The 23534-nt window shown below is 33.5% G+C and overlaps 1 protein-coding gene across 9 annotated transcripts in view; it reads right to left on the minus strand.

Moving 5' to 3' along the window:
* Positions 1-23534, minus strand: part of RELCH (RAB11 binding and LisH domain, coiled-coil and HEAT repeat containing) — a 110436-nt gene that overhangs the window by 58185 nt on the left and 28717 nt on the right. For 5 of the 9 annotated variants that reach the window (XR_003126089.3, XM_025422112.3, XM_025422107.3 and 2 more), the window contains exons 3-12: positions 23304-23375; positions 23140-23195; positions 22925-23038; positions 21147-21350; positions 20952-21043; positions 19978-20259; positions 17121-17196; positions 15534-15629; positions 15361-15384; positions 2742-2854 (exon numbers count right to left, since the gene is read on the minus strand). Coding sequence is in view for 8 of the 9 variants with exons in the window: in XM_025422112.3 (XP_025277897.3) it covers positions 2742-2854; positions 15361-15384; positions 15534-15629; positions 17121-17196; positions 19978-20259; positions 20952-21043; positions 21147-21350; positions 22925-23038; positions 23140-23195; positions 23304-23375 (1129 nt within the window). In the remaining variant the exon portion in view is untranslated. The remainder of the gene's footprint in view (positions 1-2741; positions 2855-15360; positions 15385-15533; positions 15630-17120; positions 17197-19977; positions 20260-20951; positions 21044-21146; positions 21351-22924; positions 23039-23139; positions 23196-23303; positions 23376-23534) is intronic. The other 4 variants (XM_025422111.3, XM_025422110.3, XM_025422113.3 and 1 more) reach the window with 3 other exon arrangements.

Here is a 23534-nt window from a genome sequence, read left to right on the forward strand (position 1 = left end):
CTCCATCTACATACTAAAGATGTATAGACTTGTTGAAAAAATGTTAGGCCCCTCAAGGAAAACTTCTTAGCCAGAAGAGTTCACTTAAAAAGTAGGACTGTTTTGAAATACAAGTTCAAAAAAAAAAAAAAAAAAAAAAAAGAAATACAACTTCAAAACAGAAAAAGGTCATATGGCCAACAGATTATTAACAACATTGGAAATAGGCTCCTGTTATGGTAAAAATAACCGTTCCCTTGGGGCGCCTGGTGGCTCAGTGGGTTAAATATCCAACTATCGTTTTTAACTCAGGTCAAGATCTCAGGGTTGACATAGAGATTAGATTCTCTGTCTTCTTCTCGCTCTCCCTCTGCCCCTCTCCTTGCTAGCACTCTCTCTTTCTCTTTAAAGTAAATAAATCTTTTTAAAAAATTATGTTTCTACTTGTAGAAAATTGCAAGACAGGGATTGTTTGACTAGTATTTGAATGCAGGTAGAAATAAAATGTCAATTATAGTTGTTAGCAAAGAACTGGCAAAAAGCACCAACACTAAGCATAAAATTCAGTTTTTCTTAGGATACAAAGAAGCTTGAGATTTATTTATTTATTTATTTATTAATTAATTAAAAATTTTTATTTATTTATGATAGTCACTGAGAGAGAGAGAGAGAGTGAGAGAGGCAGAGGGAGAAGCAGGCTCCATGCACCGGGAGCCCGACGTGGGATTCGATCCCGGGTCTCCAGGATCGCGCCCTGGGCCAAAGGCAGGCGCCAAACCACTGCGCCACCCAGGGATCCCTTGAGATTTATTAAGTAAGGAAAAGTAACAACTAATTATATGACAAATATGCTAACTTAAACATTTTGCTTTGCTAATTTGTTATTCACATTATATATAGTGAATCAATTGATAAGTGTATTTTAATAAATACTCGTGTATCTGTAAGGTGACAAATTTAAATGTGGTCATGAGTGCTGAATTCCTGACAGGTCTCAATCTGAGATAAGGCTAATATGTACTTTTGGCCACCAGGTGGCAGCTATTAGCTTTATATGCAGTGTCTTCATATGAAAACAGGCTACAGAGCTAAAGGTTTTTGCCTTGCAAATTTAAGAATAACAATGTAATAAGTGGTATTGAATTATTAAGTTATGAAGATGGGGAATAGCATTTTTTATCTTATTTTATTTAAATTCAATTAATTAACATATAATGTATCATTAGTTTCAGAGATAGAGTTCAGAGATTCATCAGTTACATATAACACCCACGGCTCATTACATCATGTGCCCTGAATGTCCATCACCCAGTTACCCCATCCTCCCACCCAACTGCCCTCCAGCAATCCTCAGTTTGTTTCCTAGAGTTAATAGTCCATGAATAGTATTTTTCAACAAGAAAATAAAATGTTAATTTTCCTATACAGCACCATCAAATTGTTTCAGAAAATTTTCAGTTTGTAATGAATAGTGATTTAATTTGCCTTCTTTTGGGACGCCTGGGTGGCTCAGTGGTTGAGCGTCTGCCTTCAGCTCAGGGCATGATTGCGGGATTCTGAGATGGAGTCCCACATTAGGCTCTCTACAGAGAGCCTGCTTCTCCCTCTGCCCATGTCTCTGCCTCTCTCTGTGTCTCTCATGAATAAATAAATAAAATCTTTAAAAAAAAAATTTGCCTTCTTTTTATTTGACCAGCATGTGAGAGCTGGTGTATATTCATCTTGACTGGATCCTGAAATGACATGTTACTCTGCTTGTCTAGGTCTATTTTCCTAAGAAGGGGCAAGAGATATATACTCATAAAGTTTTAAAGTCTATAGGACTGTGTTTATTTCAGAGTTGATACTTTGTACTTAAAATTTTGAACTTCACTTGTTTTATGGTTCACTACTAAGATTTGCTAACATTTTCAGATGAGGAAAGAATTCTGACAATCAGTGAAACAAGTATTAAATATATAAAGTTATCTAACCATAAAGTACAATAGTACTGTTTTGTAAAAGTATGAGCAAAAACTTTTTCATTAAAATAGAAACTTATAGAAAAAAATTTCAACTGCCCAATTTTATCCATCCAGTGTTTAGTTTACTTACTGACCCAAAAGGATGTTTTTGTTCATGTTCACACTTGCACAGATTCACTTAAAAGTTTCACCTTTATTTAAAAGTTTTATTCTCTGCGATAGACATCACTGTTGCTTGATCAAAATCTACTCCCCATTCTTCTGGAAAGTCATCCTGATGTATGTCCCTTCACTACCCTCAGATAAACTCATTTCTCCACTCAGGAATCAACAGTTGCCAGTATCAGAGTCACAACTAACAAAAACAGATAGTAATTGGTTTACAAATAGCCCAGTGATATAGAAATTCATATATTAAATATTTTATTTTTTTCTAGAGCCTCACTGTTAAGAAGCCCTATATATATCTAGTTAATATATCTAGTTCATCCATGGGAAAAAGGGGGAATATTGAGCATTTCTTAGAAATCGAAAGTGAAAGATAAAGGCAAAGAAATAGCTGAATTAGAAGTGCAAAGTAGTTAACTAATATAAAAGTGTACAAATCCAACATGACTAACTGGAATAACAAGAATGAAAACACTGAAGAGCTTTGTGAATGGAGCCATGTTTCCTCTGCTTACTAAAATAAATACTGAAACAGAACACACTTAGATTAAAATGCTAATCTTGATGCCAAATCAGTAAAATTAATAAATCAACATTGTATTTATTTCCCAGAGAAGTAGTCATACCTACCTTTGTTCATCATCTGGCCTCTTGATCAAATTGAAAAGTATATGGAGAAGCTGATCTCTTTCTTTAGGCTCAGGATGTAGGCATGCTGTACACAGTATGAGGGGGATCAACTCCTAGAGAAATAGGAAGGTGGAAAAATTCAAAGTAAAAATGCATTGCACAATATTCTTTTATTTCCTCAGAGTATTCTTAAATGGACATTTAAAATGAAACAAACCTCAACATATAAAAAAGCAAATTCTAATTCTGTGAAATTAGTAATTCAGGAGAAAACAGTAAAACATGTATTTATGTGTTGGTTATAGAAAAGGTATGAATCACAATGTAATAGTTACTAAAGATTCACCTAACTTTATTTCCTTATCCAGTCCCTTCTAATAGTCTACTAGTTTTTACACTAAATAACATTCTACCTTACTAAAGGCTGATATAGTAATTTTAATTTTGAAAGTGTTTTTTTAAAAAAGCTTGCAGAAGCTAACTATATTTTAAAGTTTAGAAAGCTAACAAAAAATCAAGACAAGTCATTCTACTTCCACAAGTACAATATCATCTGGTCTTTATTAAGATTACATATAATTATGAATTTTGTACCCTTCCCCAACTAACCCCATGACTAATTCAAAAGACCATTTTCACAGGTGTTGAATGCTTACACTGCTATAGAGTATTAGTAGAAATGTTTTATGTTCAAATGGAAATTTTTAGCAATATCTTAATTTGTTACACATTCAACATGCAGAGGTAAATTCAGTACTTTATAGGAAAGTAATAGCAAAAGTTTATTTCTCTCTTCCAAAGAAATATTTAAACCAATGTTGTTTCACATTTTAAAGAAACTAAGACAAGAGACACTTGTGTGGCTCAGAGGTTGAGCGTCTGCCTTTGGGTCAGGGTGTGATCCTGGAGTTCCAGGATCGAGTCCTACATCAGGCTCCCTGCATGGAGCCTGCTTCTCCCTCTACCTATGTCTCTGCCTCTCTGTGTCTCTCATGAATAAATAAATAAAATCTTAAAAAAAAAAAAAACCTAAAGAAACTAAGATAAAATTCTAAAATATATCCAAAAGATATTAATGTTTCTCACTTTGGAATGGATTTTCAAATCTAATGAGAATAAAAGTCCAAATATTATAAAATTATTTTTGAAGGAAAACTTTCTAAATTATGAAAATATTCTACAGTTATTTTAAAGAAATTACTCTGATGTAATAGAACAGAATGATTACTCCCATTATTTATTTTTCCTATATATAATCCTACCCACCAAAAAGTGCTAGTAGATTTAAAACAGGAACTGTTGGGCAGCCTGGGTGGCTCAGTGGCTGACCCTCTGCCTTTGGCTCATATGATCCCAGGGTCCTGGGATCAAGCCCAGCATGAGGCTCCCCACTCAGCTGAGAGTCTGCTTCTCCTTCTCCTTCTGCCCTCCCTCCACCCCACTTGTGCTCTCTCTCAAATAGATAAATAAAATCTTAAAAGCAAACAAAAAGGGAACGGATCACTGTGTAATAGTGCATTATACCTAGTAGGAACGTCTATACTGTTGAAGTATCTTCTCATTTTGAAGAGGCTCCCTTAGAAAAGTATGATACGATTTCTAGCGGAGTTGAAACTAGATTAGAGGAATGACTAGAAGTCCCCTTCCATTATTTCTAAAGTTGTTATATATTATTTTAAAATTATAATTACCTGGTAAAAATCTTAAAGGTACAAAGATATAGATAAGAGCTAAAACTAAATCTGAGAAATAAAAACAAGTTTAAAACATTTATTCTGTCATCTTTGTATTTGGGCACCTCTGTACGTTTTAGATTAGTAAGCAAATGAAAAGCAAAAGTAATAAAAAGTAATTAGGGGGTGCCTGGGTGGTTCAGTGGTTGAGCGTCTGGCCTTTGGCTCAGGTCGTGATCCACTGAGTTTTGCATCAGGCTGCCCGCTGGGAGTCTGCTTCTCCTTCTGCCTATGTTTCTGTCTGTCTCTGTCTCTCATTAATAAATAAAATCTTAAAAAAAAAAAAGTAATTAGGGAAAATAATTTTGTACTGGGAATGGAAGACAAAGTATAGATATGGATCTTTATTGTTAAGTAATGTTTTCACCAGAGATTTAATATGATGATTGATGGATTAGTCTTGACTTTGTAAGAGAAAAATATACAACCTTTTATGAAATACTAGAGTAGGAGATCATTAAAAACAAGGACTATACTAATCCTTAGAGGTTTTCATTTAGATTGCTAAGAGCCAATGATACTTATGAGAGGAATAAGACATTGCATCAGCATATCCCACTGAGAGGAGAACCTTAAAGATGAAAAAGCAGTTATTCTAGAAGGCACTAACAAAAGGAGAAAATATTTTAATGCATGAAAATAAAAGAAGGACCCTAAAAATTTTATTTGTATTTCTTCCCTCATGTCAGTTCCTTCTTTCCTGAGTTCTCTTGCTTCCTCCTCAATCTTCTTCCTGTTTCCATTGTCTCTACATATGTACTCTTCCATTCTCTTCTATTGTATCACTCTTTAAAGATAAAATTATGCAATGTAGATATTTGCTATAACTACAAACATATACATACACACTGCTAAAAAATATATAAGGTATAATTACTTAGCTTCTTTATCTCAAAAACAAGCAAAATAGTTGTATTACTATATATTCTTTGTACCTTACATTTGCTTTTTTTAAATCATGAGGCTTAGTGATCCTTCATCAAAGAGGAAGTTTATGGGGGTGCCTGGGTGGCTCAGTAGGTTAAATGTCTGGCTTTGGCTTTTGTGATCTCAGGGTCCTGGGATCAAGCCTCGTGTTGGGCTCCCTGCTCTGCAGGGATTCTGCTTCTCCCTCTCCCTATGCCTCTTCCCCCACTCGTGCTCTCTCTCTCTCTCTCTCTCCAAGTAAATACATAAAATCTTTAAAAAAGAGGAAGTTTATATCCTACATTAACGTAAAGAATCTTGGGGCAGCCCGGGTGGCTCAGTGGTTTAGCACTGCCTTCAGCCCAGGGCGTGATCCTGGAGACCCGGAATGGAGTCCCATGTCAGGCTTCCTGCATGGAGCCTGCTTCTCCCTCTGCTTGTGTCTCTGCCTCTCTCTCTCTCTCTCTCTCTCTGTTTCTCTCATGAATAAAGAAAAAAAAAATCTAAAAAAAAAAGCATAAATAATCTTTTAAGTGAAATATGGCTGTACATGTGCCAAACTGAAAACTTAATGAGAATCACAAATGTCTCTGGTTTTTAGTTTCTTCAAACAAAACATAAAAGAATTAAGATCAGGGCAGAAATGGGAAGTATTTCATACACAGTCTGCAATTTCCTTCTCTATTGCTAATGTAAAATTATTAATTTTTCCTTCTGAGATCAAGGTTGGTCTCACAAAGTCTTAACAGAGCACTTACCAAAGCACTTCTCAATACCAACCAATCCGAATTGACACGTGGGAGGAAAATCTGTCATTTCTTGTACCCTTAGACTCTAAAATTCTATGACTATAGGACTGAAGGAAAATACTTTTCACTTTTCTGAATCATGGTAATAAGTTACATTGCCATTTACTTTTACTTCTTGCTGGCAAAATTAACAGCATACAGGAAGTCTTTGCCAATCAGTTTTGGATAATATGCCATACCAAGGAGAACTGGGTACATCTTGGCACATTAATGGCTAAAACAGTTTTATAACTCAGTGTATAAAGTAGGTCAGTCTCTTCCTCTTAGAGAAATACAGAGTTGAGAAGAGGTCCAGTAAGTGATGGCAGAAAAAAGTGGAAAGAGTAGTTTGTTTCTCATAGAATCATCAGGGATTTTAATTGCTAAATTATGAATGGCTTATTTATTCACAAGTTCTACTTGTACAAGTTCGCTCATTTATTTATTCACAAATTCTATTTGTATCACCCCTGGAATAATGAATTCTGTACATATGTATCTGCTGTTGTATATTCACATTTATTTACTGTGAATTCATCTTTTGCAAGCCTCTGAAATATTAATACATCCACATCAGGATTTATTAGGTCTGTATGTACCATTTTCACACTATTCATAAATTTATAGATTTGAACCAATATTCTCCCTTTGGTATCATCTCTCCAATGAAGAAGTCTAGTGTTTTAAAAACTTTCCTTATAATTCTTAAATGAAACATTTAAAAGGTGGTAGTTAAATTTCCTTCAGAAGACAAGATTATAGTGGTTTTTTTTCAAGATGACAGTGGTTTAAAAAAATGTCTTGAAATGATTACATATAAAAATGTATTGAGAATAAGAGCAATTTAGACATCATTATCTAAAGCTTAGGAGTTTTTCACATGAAAAGATCCTTAAGCAAATCAGATTTAATACTGCATGTTGAAAAAAAGAGTAATAGTAACCATGGTAAGAAAATATCTATAGCTTTGGTAACATTATATCCAAAAGGTAGTTATCCCCCTAAAAAAGTTAGTGTCCATACTTCAAGGCAACAAAAATCTTAAAATTTGTATTTAAAACATGCTTTAGCAACTGATAGTACTCAATGAATGTATATTGAAGTGAAATATAAAACAGATGTCCTATTGATCACTAGAGAGGAAATCAGTGCAGTAATTTTACTGCAGAAGGTATTCTATTACTTTATTATCATTTTGGAAAAGATATTTCTAAGGCTTTTAGAATTCAGTAATCTAAAAGGCTTAGTAATTTACCTTTTACTCAAGTAAATGACTTTTGCAATTTTAATTACAAAGCTAGTTCTCTCTATATGAAGGATCTCCCACCTCTCAAATCTTAGATTGCCAATGGAATTTTGCACAGAATTAAATAGGCAAGGTAGTACTGTTTCAGTTCTTTCAGCTTTACAACTAAAACAAAATAAATTCTAGTGACTAAGAAATCATTTTAGAGATAGGAAAATGTCTTTAGAAAATTTTACGTTTGATTTTATGAGTATTTTTACTTAACTTAGTCTTAGAAAGATTGGTGTGTTTAAGACTACAAAAAGGGGGAGGTGGGGAGAGGAAGCATCTAAAAAGGATCTAAACCAAACTAAGAGATTAGATGTTGGGTGGCAGAAATGAAGGCAAATTTTAACATTAAAAAAAGCATGGAAATGATAAGATAATGGATTCAATATCTGAAAGAATCCTAAAACAGAAAAGGAAATATTATATTTAGATCAGATGCCAAGGAGGAAATGTCTGAGTGCTTTGGAAATGTCTGAGTGCTTTGGGTCAAGAAGAAAATTCTACTGTACTAGAAAGGTAACATCAGTCCTGTAAGTTATAGTTCACTGCTTTCATTAAAATTATTTCCTATAACTCAAGCTTCATTTAAAAATTTTAGGTAGTTGTTATTTTAGACTTTTCCATTTGGTCTTTTGCCTAGATATGAAGCAATACCAAATTAAAATTTAAATTCACGTACACTCTCTGATTTAGATTTTCAGTTGTAACTTGTCAGAATGTTGACAATACATTTAAAAAAGAAAGAGGGGCTACTGGCTGGCTCAGTTGGTAGAGCATGTGACTCTTGATCTCCAGGTTGTGAGTTCAAGCCCTATGTTGGGCACAGAGCTTATTCAAAAAAAAAAAAAAAAAAAAAAGAGAGAGTGAGAGAGAAATATGAAAAAAGAAAGGAAGAAAGAAAGAAGGAGAGAAAGAACGAGGGAGCAAACATTACAAAGACTCACGTAAGAAAAAAACAAGATTACTCACCTCTGGAAAAGTTCTATACTTCAAGGGCTCTTAAAGTATCTATTTTTAGAATTATTATCTAAGACTTATCTATCTTAGAATTATTCCCATGGCTCAACCTTTAAGAAGCCTAATTAAAATGACTTCTAAACTCTGATACTGCTGGGACACCTAGGTGACTCAGTTGGTTAAGTGTCTCTGCCTTCAGTTCAGGTCATGATCTCAGAGTCCTAAGATGGAGCTCCACATCAAGCTCCCTTGAGCTCAGTGGGGAGTCTGCTGCTTTTCTCTCTCTCCCCAAAATAAACAAATAAATCTTAAAAAAAAAAAAAAAAAAAACCAAATAAAAAAACTCTGCTACTGCTAAAGAGCACGTGATACTTCCAAAATTAACATACATATATAAAAACACCTATTGAACAGGTAAAGGAGATGGATTAAGCTTATCTACTTCACAATAGTATGTATCTATTTTACTTTACTTATCTATTCTTTTGTAGAACTCCTGAAGGGGTTCAAAACAAGTATCCCCAAAATGTTCCATTTTGGCATGTGGACAGACTATTTTGAGCTGAAGGCAATCAAGATCCAGCAGACCCCAAGAAAAACTTTTACCTCTTTCTTAAACTACCAAAAAGAATTTAGATAGAGGTCTGGCCCAGAGAGAATTTTCTCTCAATGACTTATCTGCGTGAAAGGACAAACACCTAATTACAAACTGCTCTTCTTATCCTGTGATCACTCCCTTTCCATCCCTTTCTTAGACCATTTGCTGAAGTCAGCACATAAGCCTACCTGCCCAGCTTATCCTTGGGTCTTATATTGTTATGGGGCCCTCATACATAGGTAATTAAATTTATTTTTCTCCTATGAATCTGTCCTATGTTAATTTGGTTATTAGACTAGCCAAAGAACTTAGAAAGGTAGATGTAAAACCTTTTCCTTGCAAGACTCATACAATTATAAATACTTAGGCTATTATTACTAATTATTAAATTAAAAATTCAACATGGAGCAAACATGAATGCAATATAAAAGAGCAAAGTTTGGTTTCTCAGAAAATAAGCAGATCTTCGGAGATACTACTACATTTAAAACTTTTAGGGAGGGGGAACAGAGGGGGCTCAGTTAAGTGTCCGACTCTTGGTTTCAGCTCAGGTCATGGTCTCAGGGTAATGGGAATCGAGCCCCACGATGGGCTCTGCTGAGCCCAGAGTCTGCTGGAGAGTATCTTCCCTCTCTCTCCCTCTGCTCCTTCCCCCTGTTCACGCAGAGCGCTCTTTTTTTCTCTCAAAAATTAATAAAATAAAATAAAAAACTTTTAGGGAATTGGTTCTCTCCTTTGCTTCTTTTCTTCTAGCTTTAAAGAGGTATATTTTATATATTATAAAAATTCTAGTGTACATCCAGTGGTTTTTAGTGTATTCAGAGTTGTGCAACCACCACCAATATAATTTCGGAACAATTTCAACATCTCAAAAAGAAAGCTTGGTCTCATTCCCCACTTCCACTTGCCCATCCCCATTCCAGGCCCAGACTTCTCCTTTGCTTTTCCAAGTCAGCTTTTTCCTTGGCATAGAATGAAAATAAAAATTAAATTTAGATATATTATTTAAAAATGCTTTTAAAAGTAATCCTTTAAGAAATCTTATTTTTAAATTACAGAATTTTCCCTTCAAATGCATTTAAAGCAGAGACTGTGAAAAATTAACTTCTGTGGCCTATATACATACATTTATTCTATAATTTGGTTTGAAAGATTCAAGTTCTTCAATGAACCCATTAAGATGAACTACTACATAAGCCACAAACAGAAAATTTGTTCATGATTTTTTTGTCCCCAAATCAAAAGGAAGTCAGTCTTTTAAAATACTTAAAAAAAAAAAGATGATCATTACTTAACAGTTGATAGGAGGAAACTTTTTTCTACTTTTTATGATCTCTGAAATTGGGATGTGTATTATTAATGGAGAATGTTAATAATTTCATTGAATTCTTTTTTCTCAAAGCTACATAATTGTTACAATCAATGGAATCTTTGATTTAAAATATTATGGTATGCTAAATTTAGAAAATGCAATTAATTGTGACCTAAAGATTAAGTGAAGTTGTTACTTTTCTTTTAGAAAACAAAAATAAATAACACTAACATCTATATTCACTGTACTTTCATAAAAAATAAAAAGTTTAATTTAGACAACTTTAATTAACCTTTATGTCACTTTAAAACAATGAGTCAAAAAAATAACTGAATGGATCATGAGTATTCTTTCCTTTGTTACTGTGTATTTAGGCATATTCTTTACTGTTTAAAAATATTTTTAAAATCATGTTTGATATTGTCTTCTATTTTAACTTTTCATAATTAGTAAAGAAAAGACTTGATTTGTCATGCTTTCATTTTAATTATATATATGTATTTACACACTGGCACATCATGTAAAATGTCTCTCTTACTGAGTATGGCCAATAAAGTTCGAAAAAACACTAATTTAAAACATGTTTAAAAGCCTATAAAAAGACTAGATATTATGCAGCCTTAAGAACAAGAGAGTTCTTTATATACCGACATAGATACAAAAATATAATGTTACATGGAAAAAAAGCAATGTAAAGAATAGTGCATAGGAGTATGGTACCATCTGTGTAAGTGATGGAAGAAAGATCATATCACACATACAAAATATTTCTGAATACAATGCAGTTCTATAATAATATTTGCAGACTTCAATACCCCAGTTTCAATAATGGATAAACCACTAAACAGGAGATCATTAAGGAAACAGAAAACCTGAACGCTATCAAATAAACCTAAAGACATATATAAAACATTCACCCTGACAATAGCAATATATATATACTTTTCTCCAGGGCACACGGAATATTTTCAAGAATAGACCAGGTTAGACCAGACAATTCTCAGTGTTAAAACTACAGACCAATATATCTTACGAATTTAGGTGTGGAAATGTGCAAAAAAAAAAAAAAAAAAAGTTACACCAAATCCAACAACACATTAAAAGGATTATATACCATGTCCAACCAGGACTTATTCCAGGTGGTTGGCCCAATATATGAAAAATCAGTAAAGGATTATACTACACCAATAGAACAAAGGGGAAAAAATTATCATCTCAATCAATACAGGAAAAGCATTTGACAGAATTCAACATCCTTTCATGATAAAAACACTGCAAACTAGGAAAAGAAAATTTCCTTAATATGATAAAAGGCATTTATGAAAAATCCACAGCCAGTATCATACTCAATGGTGAAAAATTGAAAGTTTTCTCCATAAAATCAGGAACAAGACAAAAATATCTGCTTTCTCAAAACACTGCTATTCAACATTGTATTGTAAGTCTTAGCCAGAGCAATTAAGCAAGAGAAAGAAAGAAAAGCCATCCAAATTGGAAAAGAAGAAGCAAAACTCTATTTGCAGGTAATGTTATTCTAGTTGAAGAAAATCACATTAGACTCCACAAAAAACTACTAGAACTAATTAATTCAGGAAAGTTACAAGGTAAGAGCCTACCACACAATATCACTTCTGTTTCTATAAATCAGGAATGAATAATCTGAAAGGAAGTTAGGGGAAAATCCCATTTACAATACCATCCAAAACAATGAAATACATAGGAGTAAATTAAAACAAGGAAGTGAAGAGAAAATAAAGTAACAAAAGGGGTGCCTAGATGGCTCAATGGGTTAAATGTCAGACTCGTGGTTTGGGCTCAGGCTGTGATCTCATGGGCCAAGAGATCAAGCCCAGCATCAGGCTCTGTGCTCAACAAGGAGTCTGCTTCAAAGATTCTCTCCCTTAGCCCTCTCTCCACTTGTGCATGCTTGCTCTCTCTCTCTCTCTCAAAAAAATAAACATATCTTTAAAAGAGCCAAAATAAAGGAAGTGAGAAACTTGTATACGGAGAACTACAAAACACTGCTGAAAGCAATTAAAGACATAAATAAATGAAAAGAATGCCATGTTCATGAATTGGAAGAATTATTGCTATTAGAATGGCAGCACTCCCTAAAGCGATCTATAAATTCAAGGCAATCCCTATCAAAATTCCAATGACCTTTACTGCAGAATGAAAGTGGAGTATCAAATTCCTACGCAACTGCAAGGGGTCCTGAATAGGTAAGAAATATTGAAAAAGAAAAAAAGTTCAAGAATACATACTTCCCAATTTCAAAATTTAGTACAAAGCTAAAATAATCAAAACAGTATGGTTGGTACAGGTATAAGGATAAACATAAAGACCAAGAAAACAGAACTGAGAGTCTCTCAATAAATCCAAACATGTGCAGACAACTGACTTTAGACAAAAGTGCCATGATGATTCAATGATTTCAACAAATAGTGCTGAGACAACTGGACGATCATACAAAAAGGATAAAATTGGGCCCCTGCCTCACTCCAAATACAAATACAAAATGGATCCATGACCTAAAAAAAGAGCTAAAGCTATAAAACTATTAGGAGGAACCACAGGGAGTAATCTTGACCTCAGCCTTGGCAATATATTCTTAGATTTGACACCAAAGACACAGGCAACAAAAGAAAAAATAGATAAATCAGACTTCATAAAAACGGAAAACATTTGTCCATAAAAGGATATTATAAAAAATGTGAAATGACAGCCTACCAAGTGGAAATATTTGCAAATCATATATAGAATAGGGGTTTAATATTGAGAATTTTAAGAACTCTTACAACTCAAAAACAAAGACAAACAATAAACAATTGTTTAAAAAATGGGCAAAGGACTTAAGAGAATATATTAAAAACTAATAACATCTATTGTATGTGGAATGGTGGCTCAGGGACAGGGAAAGAGTTTTTGTTATTTATCTTTTTATATTTAAAAATATGCTAATGGAGACGCCTGGGTGGCTCAGCGGATGGGCGTCTGCCTTCCTGCTCAGGGCGTGATGCTGGAGTCCTGGGGATGGAGTCCCACATCGGGCTCCCCGCGTGGAGCCTGCTTCTCCTTCTGCCTATGTCTCTGTTTCTCTGTGTGTGTGTCTCATGAATAAATACATAAAATATTTAAATAAATAAATAAAAAAATAAAAAGATGTTAATGTAAATGTGTTACTTAAACAAAACCTTAAATAATGTTCTAATGATTTATTTAACCAGCTAGGCTATTATTGTGACCAATTAGTTTATCAAAGGACATTTTAACTGTATTTACATATCAATAAAAAGGCTTATCCTGATAAAAGACTATATAAAACTTGAAAAGAAAAAAAATCAAAATATTTATCCTTTAATCACAAGACCTTTTTAAAAATACGTATTTAAGGAATTAAGGTGAAGTAGTAAATAAAAGTAATCTAATATTCAAAGGACGAATGGAAGTAAAAGTTTTGTCCTTTCATGCCCTGGGATTGGTTTCAAACCAAACCAAGATAAACTTCATTATTTGCCAATTTAATTTCAAGAGAATACAACTTTGATAAATGGTAAATTTTCTGATAAAATAGAATAACACACAAATAATTAAACAAAGATAAACAATCACTTCTTCATGAAATTGTAAGTATATATTTTTTAAATACAAAAAACTTAAAATCAGCCATAAAAGTAAACATCATACCACAAACAAAATGTGTCTATGTATAAATATATATGTAAGCATATATATTTATATATATATATAACAGATCTGATTACTGATGATGCAAATTTATAAATACTTCATGCAGTACAATCAGATTTTAGTGGTAGAATCTTCTATGATAAAAAAGGAGAAAATTAAAATAAGGCTTAAACTGCATCTCATAACAATTAGGTTTCTGTGCTATTTTAAAGATTATATTAAGGAGACACAGTAAAAGGGATGCAAACATTAATGCATTGCATGGATTATGTTACAAGCTAAAAAAAGGAAAAGAAGCTCAAACACCATTCTGCCAAGCAGAACTGCAAAACAATCGGAAATTGGACACTGATCCTTCAAGATACAGGAATCTTTCACACTTATTAATATGTTACAACTATTTTTATGTATTAGATAAAATAAAACCACCGGTAAGTAAACAGTCTTTTAAAACTTTTGTTAAATTCAAAACACCTACAGTAATAAAAAATTTTAATGTAAATTTTACATGTACGTTTCTACATGTAAGTTTTCTTGAGGATCAGTACAAATTTCTTGTGCTAAACGGATAATTAAGGATAAGCTTTATATGGGCTTTGCCAATGCATTGTGTACCTATCATACTGTAGGTCCCATGAATTATGATTGAAATCAGAGGTAAATATTAAGAAGATGATATAAGAAACTTACAGGATATACTCTAAAATACTCTTAATCCATTTTATAAAAAAATTTTGTGAACTGGAAGTTGATTTTATAAATTGAAATATTCAAACAAATTACATCCACTGTCATTTAAATTAGACTATAGATAACTTTTTATTAATCTTTTCTTGGCTGAATATAACTCTAAAGGTTAACTCCCTACAGTATGGCTCATAATGGAGGTTCTTTGTACTAAAAGATACTGGCTACTGTATTTTGGATATTTTAAGCATCTGTCAATAACAAAGTTAGCTAAGAGAAAAGCAAAAGAAGGTACTTTCAAAAGTTATTGTCAATACTGTAACTATCCTATCATCGTAAGACAAGTGTAATTATGGACAAACGAATATAATAAAACTAACATTTATAATAGGTAACTACAAGAACATTTAGGAAAAAAGTTACATTATTAGTCCCAGTTAATTTTCAATACAAAGAGGGTCTATTTTTGTATACAGATCAAGCATATCATATCCACAGCAGAGATAAAATAAATCAGTTAACTGGTAATGTAGAAAACGGACAGTATTCATGGCACATAAATGGACCTACAGTAATAGTTAGTGCTGCAGAAGCTAATGATGCTTTAAGCAAAACTGGGAAAACATGAATACCATGCAGTTTTACTGAACTCACCTGACAGAGGTGTAAAACCATTCTCTAGGAGCAGAGATGCATGCACAAAAGTAAGAATATGATTGCAAGTAATAGACTTTAACAAAATAAAAATATAACACTAAACTTCAAAATGACAAAAAATGGACAACACGATGAGATTACTGGGATGAAAACACTTTTATGTGTCTCACCTCCCTCTTTGCCAACAGCACGTTAGGAACAATGTGTGGCAGGCAGCGTCCCAGCATTAACATAACACTTTTCTCACTGTCTGCAATCCGAGACACCTAGAAAACCAAAGAATTAATAAATGAGGATGGTGTAGAAATTCCATGCATGATGGTTCTTGAAGTTCACGCTTTAGATCCTGCCACCTCCACTCTAGGCACACACCCAAAGTTCCAACTTCTGATGGCAGTGGTAATAACAAGACATTCCATCACGGACAACAAGAACTGTGTTACCACACAGGATAAACATTTCTGTAAGCAAGAAATAGACTGAAAATACCAGGAAGAAGCAAGCGTGAATCCAAGGAGCCCTACAAGGCTATACAGTTCTGGGAACAAGGAGGAATAACACAGGACTAAGGTAACTTCAATGGTTTTCCGTTCATTCTTGAAAAGATGCCTACATAACTACAATGTATGCCCCTGGCAATAGTTTGGAAAGTGAAGCTGCGTACAGGAGACAGACGCCCAAGGCTGACCTAGTTCTGCTGTGAGGATTGCCAGAAATGCATCCAAAGCATCCTCTACCTCTTTCAGATTCACAATGACATTGTGAAACTGAAGCCCACAAGAGGTCCAGTGGAATCAACCATAAAACAACCAGAAAGGGGAGGAGTATAATGATAGAAAAAAATAATAAAATGCCCTTTCAATTGGGCTCCCTGAATGGACCCTGCTTCTCCCTCTGCCTGTTTCTCTCTCTCTAATAAATAAATTTAAAAATCTTAAAAACAACAGGGCAGCCCCGGTGGCTTAGCAGTTTAGCAGTGCCTTCCGTTCAGGGCGTGATCCTGGAGACCCGGGATGGAGTCCCGCGTGGGGCTCCCTGCATGGAGCCTGCTTCTCCCCCTGCCTGTTTGTGTGTGTGTGTGTGTGTGTGTGTGTGTGTGTGTGTTAAATAAATAAATAAATAAATCTTTTAAAAAAATCATTAAAATGTCCTTTCAAGATGAGCCTCCATCAATTAAAAAGCACTTGAGGAATCTGAGAGCTAACAAACTCAGCGATCAAAGATAATCATTCCTGGGGTGCTTGGGTGACTCAGTGGGTTAAGTATCTGCCTTCAGCCCAGGTCATACCCAAGTCAGGCTCCCTGCTCAGCAGGGAGTCTGCTTTTCCCTCTACCTCTGCCTTTCCACCCTACTTGTGTTCTCTTTCTCAAATAAATAAAATCTTAAAAAAAACCAAAAAAAGATAACCACTCCTAATGAAGTAAAAATAATGGGGTAATCTAAAACCAACTGAAATACAAACAATATGTACATTTAACACTGGTTTTCTGAATTATACCAAAAAAAGGCATATTACCATATGTCAGACATAACAAATTAAAAATAGATACAAAAAGGTCCCTTTAATAGTAGACAAAACTTTAGTCTAAATGACAGAAATAATCAACTACCTTTCTTAAAAGCTTAAAATTTTAGGTATTATTTCCTAGGCTATTATTTTAAAAAACAGATGTTTATTTGAAATGGAGTCTTACTACAGATAAGAAGAAAAATCAAATATTTTAAGAAAGTTCCAAGAATATACGGTATAATTTACCTCTGATCCTAAACGACTATCTGCCGACATTCGACAAAAAGAGAGTAGAGCTTGATGGAAAGCAGGAGACAATTTCCTAGAAGAAAAATTGGATGAAAAAGGGACAATACCAAATAGTTACCATCGGTATTTAGGAGAAGGTAAATTGCATGTTATAACTCCTATTCCTTCATTCATCCTGCCCCACAAATGCTAACTGGATTTTTCAACCACCAATGATTTGAAGAATAATTCACTAGTGAATTATACAGGGGAAGAAATTAGCAATAACTGATTTTAAAATAGTTTCAAGTTCTATGAGTGAAAAGCCTGTAAATATCGGATCAAACCTGAAATATAGAACAGATCAATGATTATAGAATGTATTTGCAAAATCTGAAATGAGGACTTTTTTCTCCACAATTCCCAATAGTCCAGTAAGGTGGATAAAAAATTGCTGACAGGAATTAAAGTTTTGCAGACCTCTCTAATGATAATGATAAACCTTAATGTTAGAGAGCCACGTAAAAGAGGTAATAATTAAAGGTAAATGAAGCAGAGGCTCAGTCAACATTTATGGTATATTGTAAAGGAAAGTATTTTATTTTTGCAATAGAAAATATTAGCTTATATTTAAGAAATGAAGGTAAAACATTATTCTCTAAAATGACACTAGTTTCTGTGTAGTAGTATTCACAAAATATGACTGAGTTGTACTTTATCTCAATCTACAAAGAAAAGGGCTAATGCTAAAAGTTATAAAATAGAGGCTATATAGTATATACTATGAAGTGGCATTCAGTAATTTCTATGATTACAGAGTAAGAGTAATGTACCAAAGCTCAAGTATTTGCTCATCTATGTTCCTTCTCTCATATTCTTTCAGTGGAACAGCCATGATCCTAATCAACCAACCCAGAAACCACAAATCAGCCTGTATCTTTCCCTTTCTTTTAACTCCAAATCCAATCAAGCTTTTACCTTCTAACTATCTTAAATTCTACTTACTTCATTCCAATACCTCAATCATTTCTTACCTGGATTCTTCCAATAGACAACCCACCACCCCCCAATTAGGCTTCTTTCCTCCAATTTTGCTACTCTCCAATCAACTCTACCTTAGAGGACTCTTTCTAAAACTTAGATACCATCATGTCCCAGCTCTCTAAAATGAGTTAATGTGGATTATATGACTGTCTTTGCTTAAACCTTACTTACTAAATTCTTCTTAGTTCCCCAAAATGTGTGGTATGCTCTTAGCACATGCTATCTTCCATGAGTGGGAACACTCCTTCCTCTCTTTTCGTTTGGTTAACTCCTATTTAGTTGGCAGGCCTCAGCTTAAACACTTCTTCCCTGAAAACTACCTGTTTTGATGACTTACATTAGGTGCCCCGATGTGTGTTCCCAAAGCAAGCTAAACTTCTCTTATATTTCTATTTTTCACACTTTATGATTGTCTGATTGTTGGTCTCTCTCATACCATGTGATTACCGTATGTTTTGCCTTCCATTTGTTCCTTGTTAACACTGCCTAGCACAGTTAAGAACTAAAAATATTAGCTGAACAAATTTAATAACCATCTTTCTCCACAAAGTGACTTTTGTACATCAAAAGAGATATATGGAAGTACTCCTAAACATTAAAGAACTACTATAATTGCCATTATTGTTGAGTATCTAAACATAGATTTTTATGACTCTATCTTATCCATACTAGAAAAAAATGCAGCTTGAAGACTGGGCTCTATCTATTTCAACTCTGTAACCTCCATAATACCTAAAGAAAAATGTGGATAGAAATTTTACAAAAAGTTGTGGCTCATCAGTAGAAAGATTTACTTACAAAAAAATCAAATGCTTCTTAAAAATGAGTACCTCTAAGTCTAAAAGAAATCAGTCATACTTTCCTATTATATTCCAAAACTAGGTGTAATATCCGTCTGTTTAATGGAAGGAGAAAGCATGACTTGCAGCTCAGAATTGCACCATAGGCTATCTGTGAGGATGAAATAAGTCAGTGTACAGAAAGAATTTAGAACTGTGCCTAAAATATAAAAAAGAGGACAGTAAACATTCCTTTATTAAAATGATTTCTTCACAATACCTAAAAAAATTTTAAATTATACTTTGTCTCCTCCACTAAAAAATCTGATCATAAAGGGCATGTACCACTGTTATCTGAGTTCAATCACTGAGACTCAATAAAAGTAAAGTAAATGAATCAAGAGAATATCAATAATACAATATTAGTCATGGAAGCAGACACAGGAAAGGGGACTAGGAGCAGAAACAATTCCCCTATTTACACTGGTAACTATGCAGTACCAAAACCTTCTACTGAGTCTGTTAATAACCTGAACAGAGAAAAAGTAAAAATCCCTGGCTATGGGGCTGCCTGGGTGGTGCAGCTGGTTTAGTGTCCAACTCTTGGTTTTAGCTCAGGTCGAGATCCAGGATTGTGAGATAGAGCCTGCGTTTGGCTCTGCACTTGCAGGGAGTCTACTTCAGATTCTCCCTCTCCCTCTGCCCTTCCAGCTTGTGCTCTCTCTCAAATAAACAAATTAAAAAAAATAAAATCACTGGGTACAAGAGTTTACAGCACACAGAATATACATATTATTTTATGGGTCTAAGTACTTTGCTAAGATAGATACAATTCCATTTATGTTTTAATCCTCTTTAATGTAATTTAACTTAGTAATTACTTTGTGTTTTGGTTTTTTTTTTTTTGAGATATGTACTTTGCTATGTGTTAAGTTTATGCCAAGTGTAAAAATTTATACATTTGACCTGCAAAATAAGAAATGAAGCTCCTCTAGTTGGGCGAGGTATTAGATAGCTGAAAGATGCACTCAAAACGTAGGCTGCATACTAACCTATTGGGTTTATCAAAATGAACTGTGTTTTTACTTGATGGAGAAGACGGAACTTCTTCTTTTTCTCTCCTGGGGACAGAATTTGGGAAATTCTCCTTAGGAATAGTGGAATCAACTTCATCTGATTTTGAAAGATGGTTATTTTTGTCTTTTCCCTTGTCTGTGTTATTTATAACTGGATTCTGTCCACTGTCTTCAGAGTCTTTATGATCCAAAGAAGGTTGAACAGAGTCACAAACTACTGGGATGGCAAAGTGTTCATTTTTGAGGAAGTCCATTTCACTGCAGCAAGAAAGAGAAATTATCAGAAAACAACTATATTCTTAAAACTGTGGCAATACCATAAACAAACCTCATTTTAGGTTTTTTTGTTGTTGTTGTTGTTTTGTTTTGTTTTTTGTTTTTTTTCATATTAGGTTTTATACATTAAAAGCATCACACATTAATTGAAAATTGTTTGACAACTGATTAATCTTTTCTGTACTCTATACACGAATGCTTCATATACCTAAAAGTATAACTACAAACGCTTACCATGAAGCATAAAAATAGCCTTATAAATTCTGTTTTGAACTGGCTTATAACCTTCTTTTCTATATTTGCAAAATGGGAATAATTCCATCTAACTGACAGGATATTAATAAGAATTAAATGAAATAATCAGTGGGAAATGTTTACAACATTAGTGTGAAGGAGTTATTTTATTAATACTGACACAACCATGGGGAAGTGAAAACCATGTTCCTTGCTTCCAAGAATTAATTAGTTACATGATTACTATGATGCCTTAATAACATTTTTTGGAAAAAGAATATATTAAATATGCAAAACAATTATAAAACTTTCTTTAAAAAGTACTAGAATATTAAAAATTATGTCTTACAACTTAGGTATTATTTTATATATTTATAAAATCTGTTAATTTCTTTACAACCTTTAAGAGGTTTTTTTAGAAATGATGATTGAGTACTAACCTTTCAAGTCTTCTGATTTGCTCCATCAAAGACCATTTTTCATTATTTAATAAACTAATTTTATCTTCTAATTTCTGTACTAGCAAGGAATTCTAAAATCAAAATGGGAGAAAAACAGAAACTCAAGATCTCATAGCATGCTTATACAATTTAAATAGTTTTTGCTGACCTGACTAGTTAATTAATACTGCTCACCTCTACAGTCTGAGGAGTTTCAAGGCTTGGAGGAAGGTTGCCTAAAACTGGTGTAAGAGCCTCTAATTCATCTTCTTCTACACCACTGGCCACATCCACAAGGTCTTTCCCAGTCACTTGATGATTTCCAAAATCTCGGTAGAGCTGTAGTAAGTCTGGAGGTTTTGGAATGTTTAATCCTACATCATCCCAGAGTTCAAAATCCTAAAATATAAATGATAATAATATTTTTAAAACCTGGAGAAATTTTATCCTGCATTTTTTTTCCTGCATTTTTAAGATTCATTTTATTCCTTATAGCTAGTATCTTGAAAACCCAAGATAATCATAATTTTGTTGTAATGTCAAAGTGTAGTTCCAAGTGGGAAAATATCATCATTAAACTTACTTTACATCTTCTACTGCCCAATATTCTTCTTCTAAGTTTCCTGATAGTCTAAGTAAACAGTTAAACTGCCTACGATGTCAAGATGTTGCATATACAATCTTTTTATTTATTAAATCTCTCAAAAATGCAAACACTTAACTTTTAAGATTATGTTAACTTTCAAGCTGGTAAAACATACTTAAATATTTGCATGAAGTTATAGAACATGTCTCTATTAAGAAAATCTTAGTTTATAAGTTGTACCCATTATTTATAAGTAAACTAATTGATGGGATTAATTTTGTTCTTCCTTTCTTTAATATTTTAACCTGTATACATTTAGTGTAATCTCTGGTGGGTAAGCAAGCAATTTAACCTGCTTGCCTGCCTTCTATAGCTGTTTGAATCCAACTTATATTATTAAAAATGCTTCTGAAAAATTTCAGAATCCAAATAGCTGTTCTTTGATTTATTGCATATGAAACATTCACTTGAATTCAATCTAACACAATTTTATTACTGAGGTACAAAAAGGTATGTCATCTCAAGCATTCTATGAGCAAAGATTTTTTGAAGAGCTTTATAAAATTCCAGATTATATGCAAATATATTGCCCTACCATTCTCTCTTTCTCCAATATATCAAAATTTAGTACTAATTTGATATCTTTAACTTTTTATAATTTATTTGGGAAACCATTCAGGGGCTTTCACAGTCTTCAAAGACATAAGGAAATAGGTAGAATCTGAATTATTATAGATATTATAATTAAAAAACTATCAAGAATTCAGAGAAAGGAGTCAGTTTCTGTCTTGAGACAGAAGGAAAGGTTTTGGAAAGGTGATGACCTGTGCGCTCCCTTGGAAAAGGTTTAGGTATTCACAAGGCACATGGCAATAAAGAGATAGGAGAACTAATTATTTCAGAGACAAGGGGAAGAATGAACAAAAGCAGAAAACTCTATAGGAACCAGATATGTTGAGGGGGATGCAAGCCCTTCTGTTTGGCAAGATTATAATGAAGAGGCAAAGATAATGTTGGAGAGGTAGGCAGAGGATAAACTAAAAAGAAAGTTGAGAGGGCTTATAAATTTAGAAATGATAACAAAGGAGTTAAAGCAGTAGGTAAGAGAGATGACTGACGCGAAAACGGAGAAATTTAGAAGGTGGAGATATTAGTAAGGCGAAGAAACAGATACATTGGGACTAAGACAGTAACAGTTGAGTGTGGCAATGGGTGCATGGCCAAAAGAATACCAGACTGGGTGGGCTGAGAAGTGTTTGCTAACTAGTATTAATAGAATTTTACTGTACACGTATGACTTAAAAATTAGAGAAACTAAATAAAAGAGAAAATATATACAAATGAAAAAGGAAACAAATCACTGTCAAAAAAAAAATAGTAATTGTACCTGGTCATCATTTTCATCTGAAAAGGTTATTGAAGTAAGCTTGTAGTTATTCTTCAATAAAAATTCATTGACTAAGAAGTTTAGAGCTCTCTTTTCAAGAGGTTTGATTGGTTCCTACAGGCAAAATAAAAGATACAATACTATAAGTTTCCTTCCTTTAATACTTGTGCTATCATTTTATGTAGAAGATACTTTTAGGTCCGTCATTCACCCACCTGAATTTCAGGACTTGATTTGTAATTTTTTCGTTCCTGTAAAGGAACTTCATGTTCTGGTGGAAGAAAATACAAATACTTTACTATTTTACATTTGAACATTTCTCAGCTACTTCTACATTGTCAAAGTAGAAAAAGTCTCAAAAAAGTTTTATGTACACCACCTGCAGCCTTTGTCAGGTTGGCTCGGAGGGCCTGAATGGTCTCCTTGGCTTTCCGTAGTTCAAACTCCAGGACTGGACAGGGATTTGGAATAAACACACATAGGCATCCAACCAAGAAAAGGGAAACAAAATTAAAAAATAAAAAGCAAGGATGGGTATGAAAAAAAAATACAATTTGTATTGAAAACAGAAAGCATGCAATCTTTATGAAATTTGTGAACGCATGCAGCA

Source organism: Canis lupus, chromosome 1, assembly GCF_003254725.2.
Source record: "Canis lupus dingo isolate Sandy chromosome 1, ASM325472v2, whole genome shotgun sequence".
NCBI classification, from domain to species: Eukaryota; Metazoa; Chordata; class Mammalia; order Carnivora; family Canidae; genus Canis; species Canis lupus.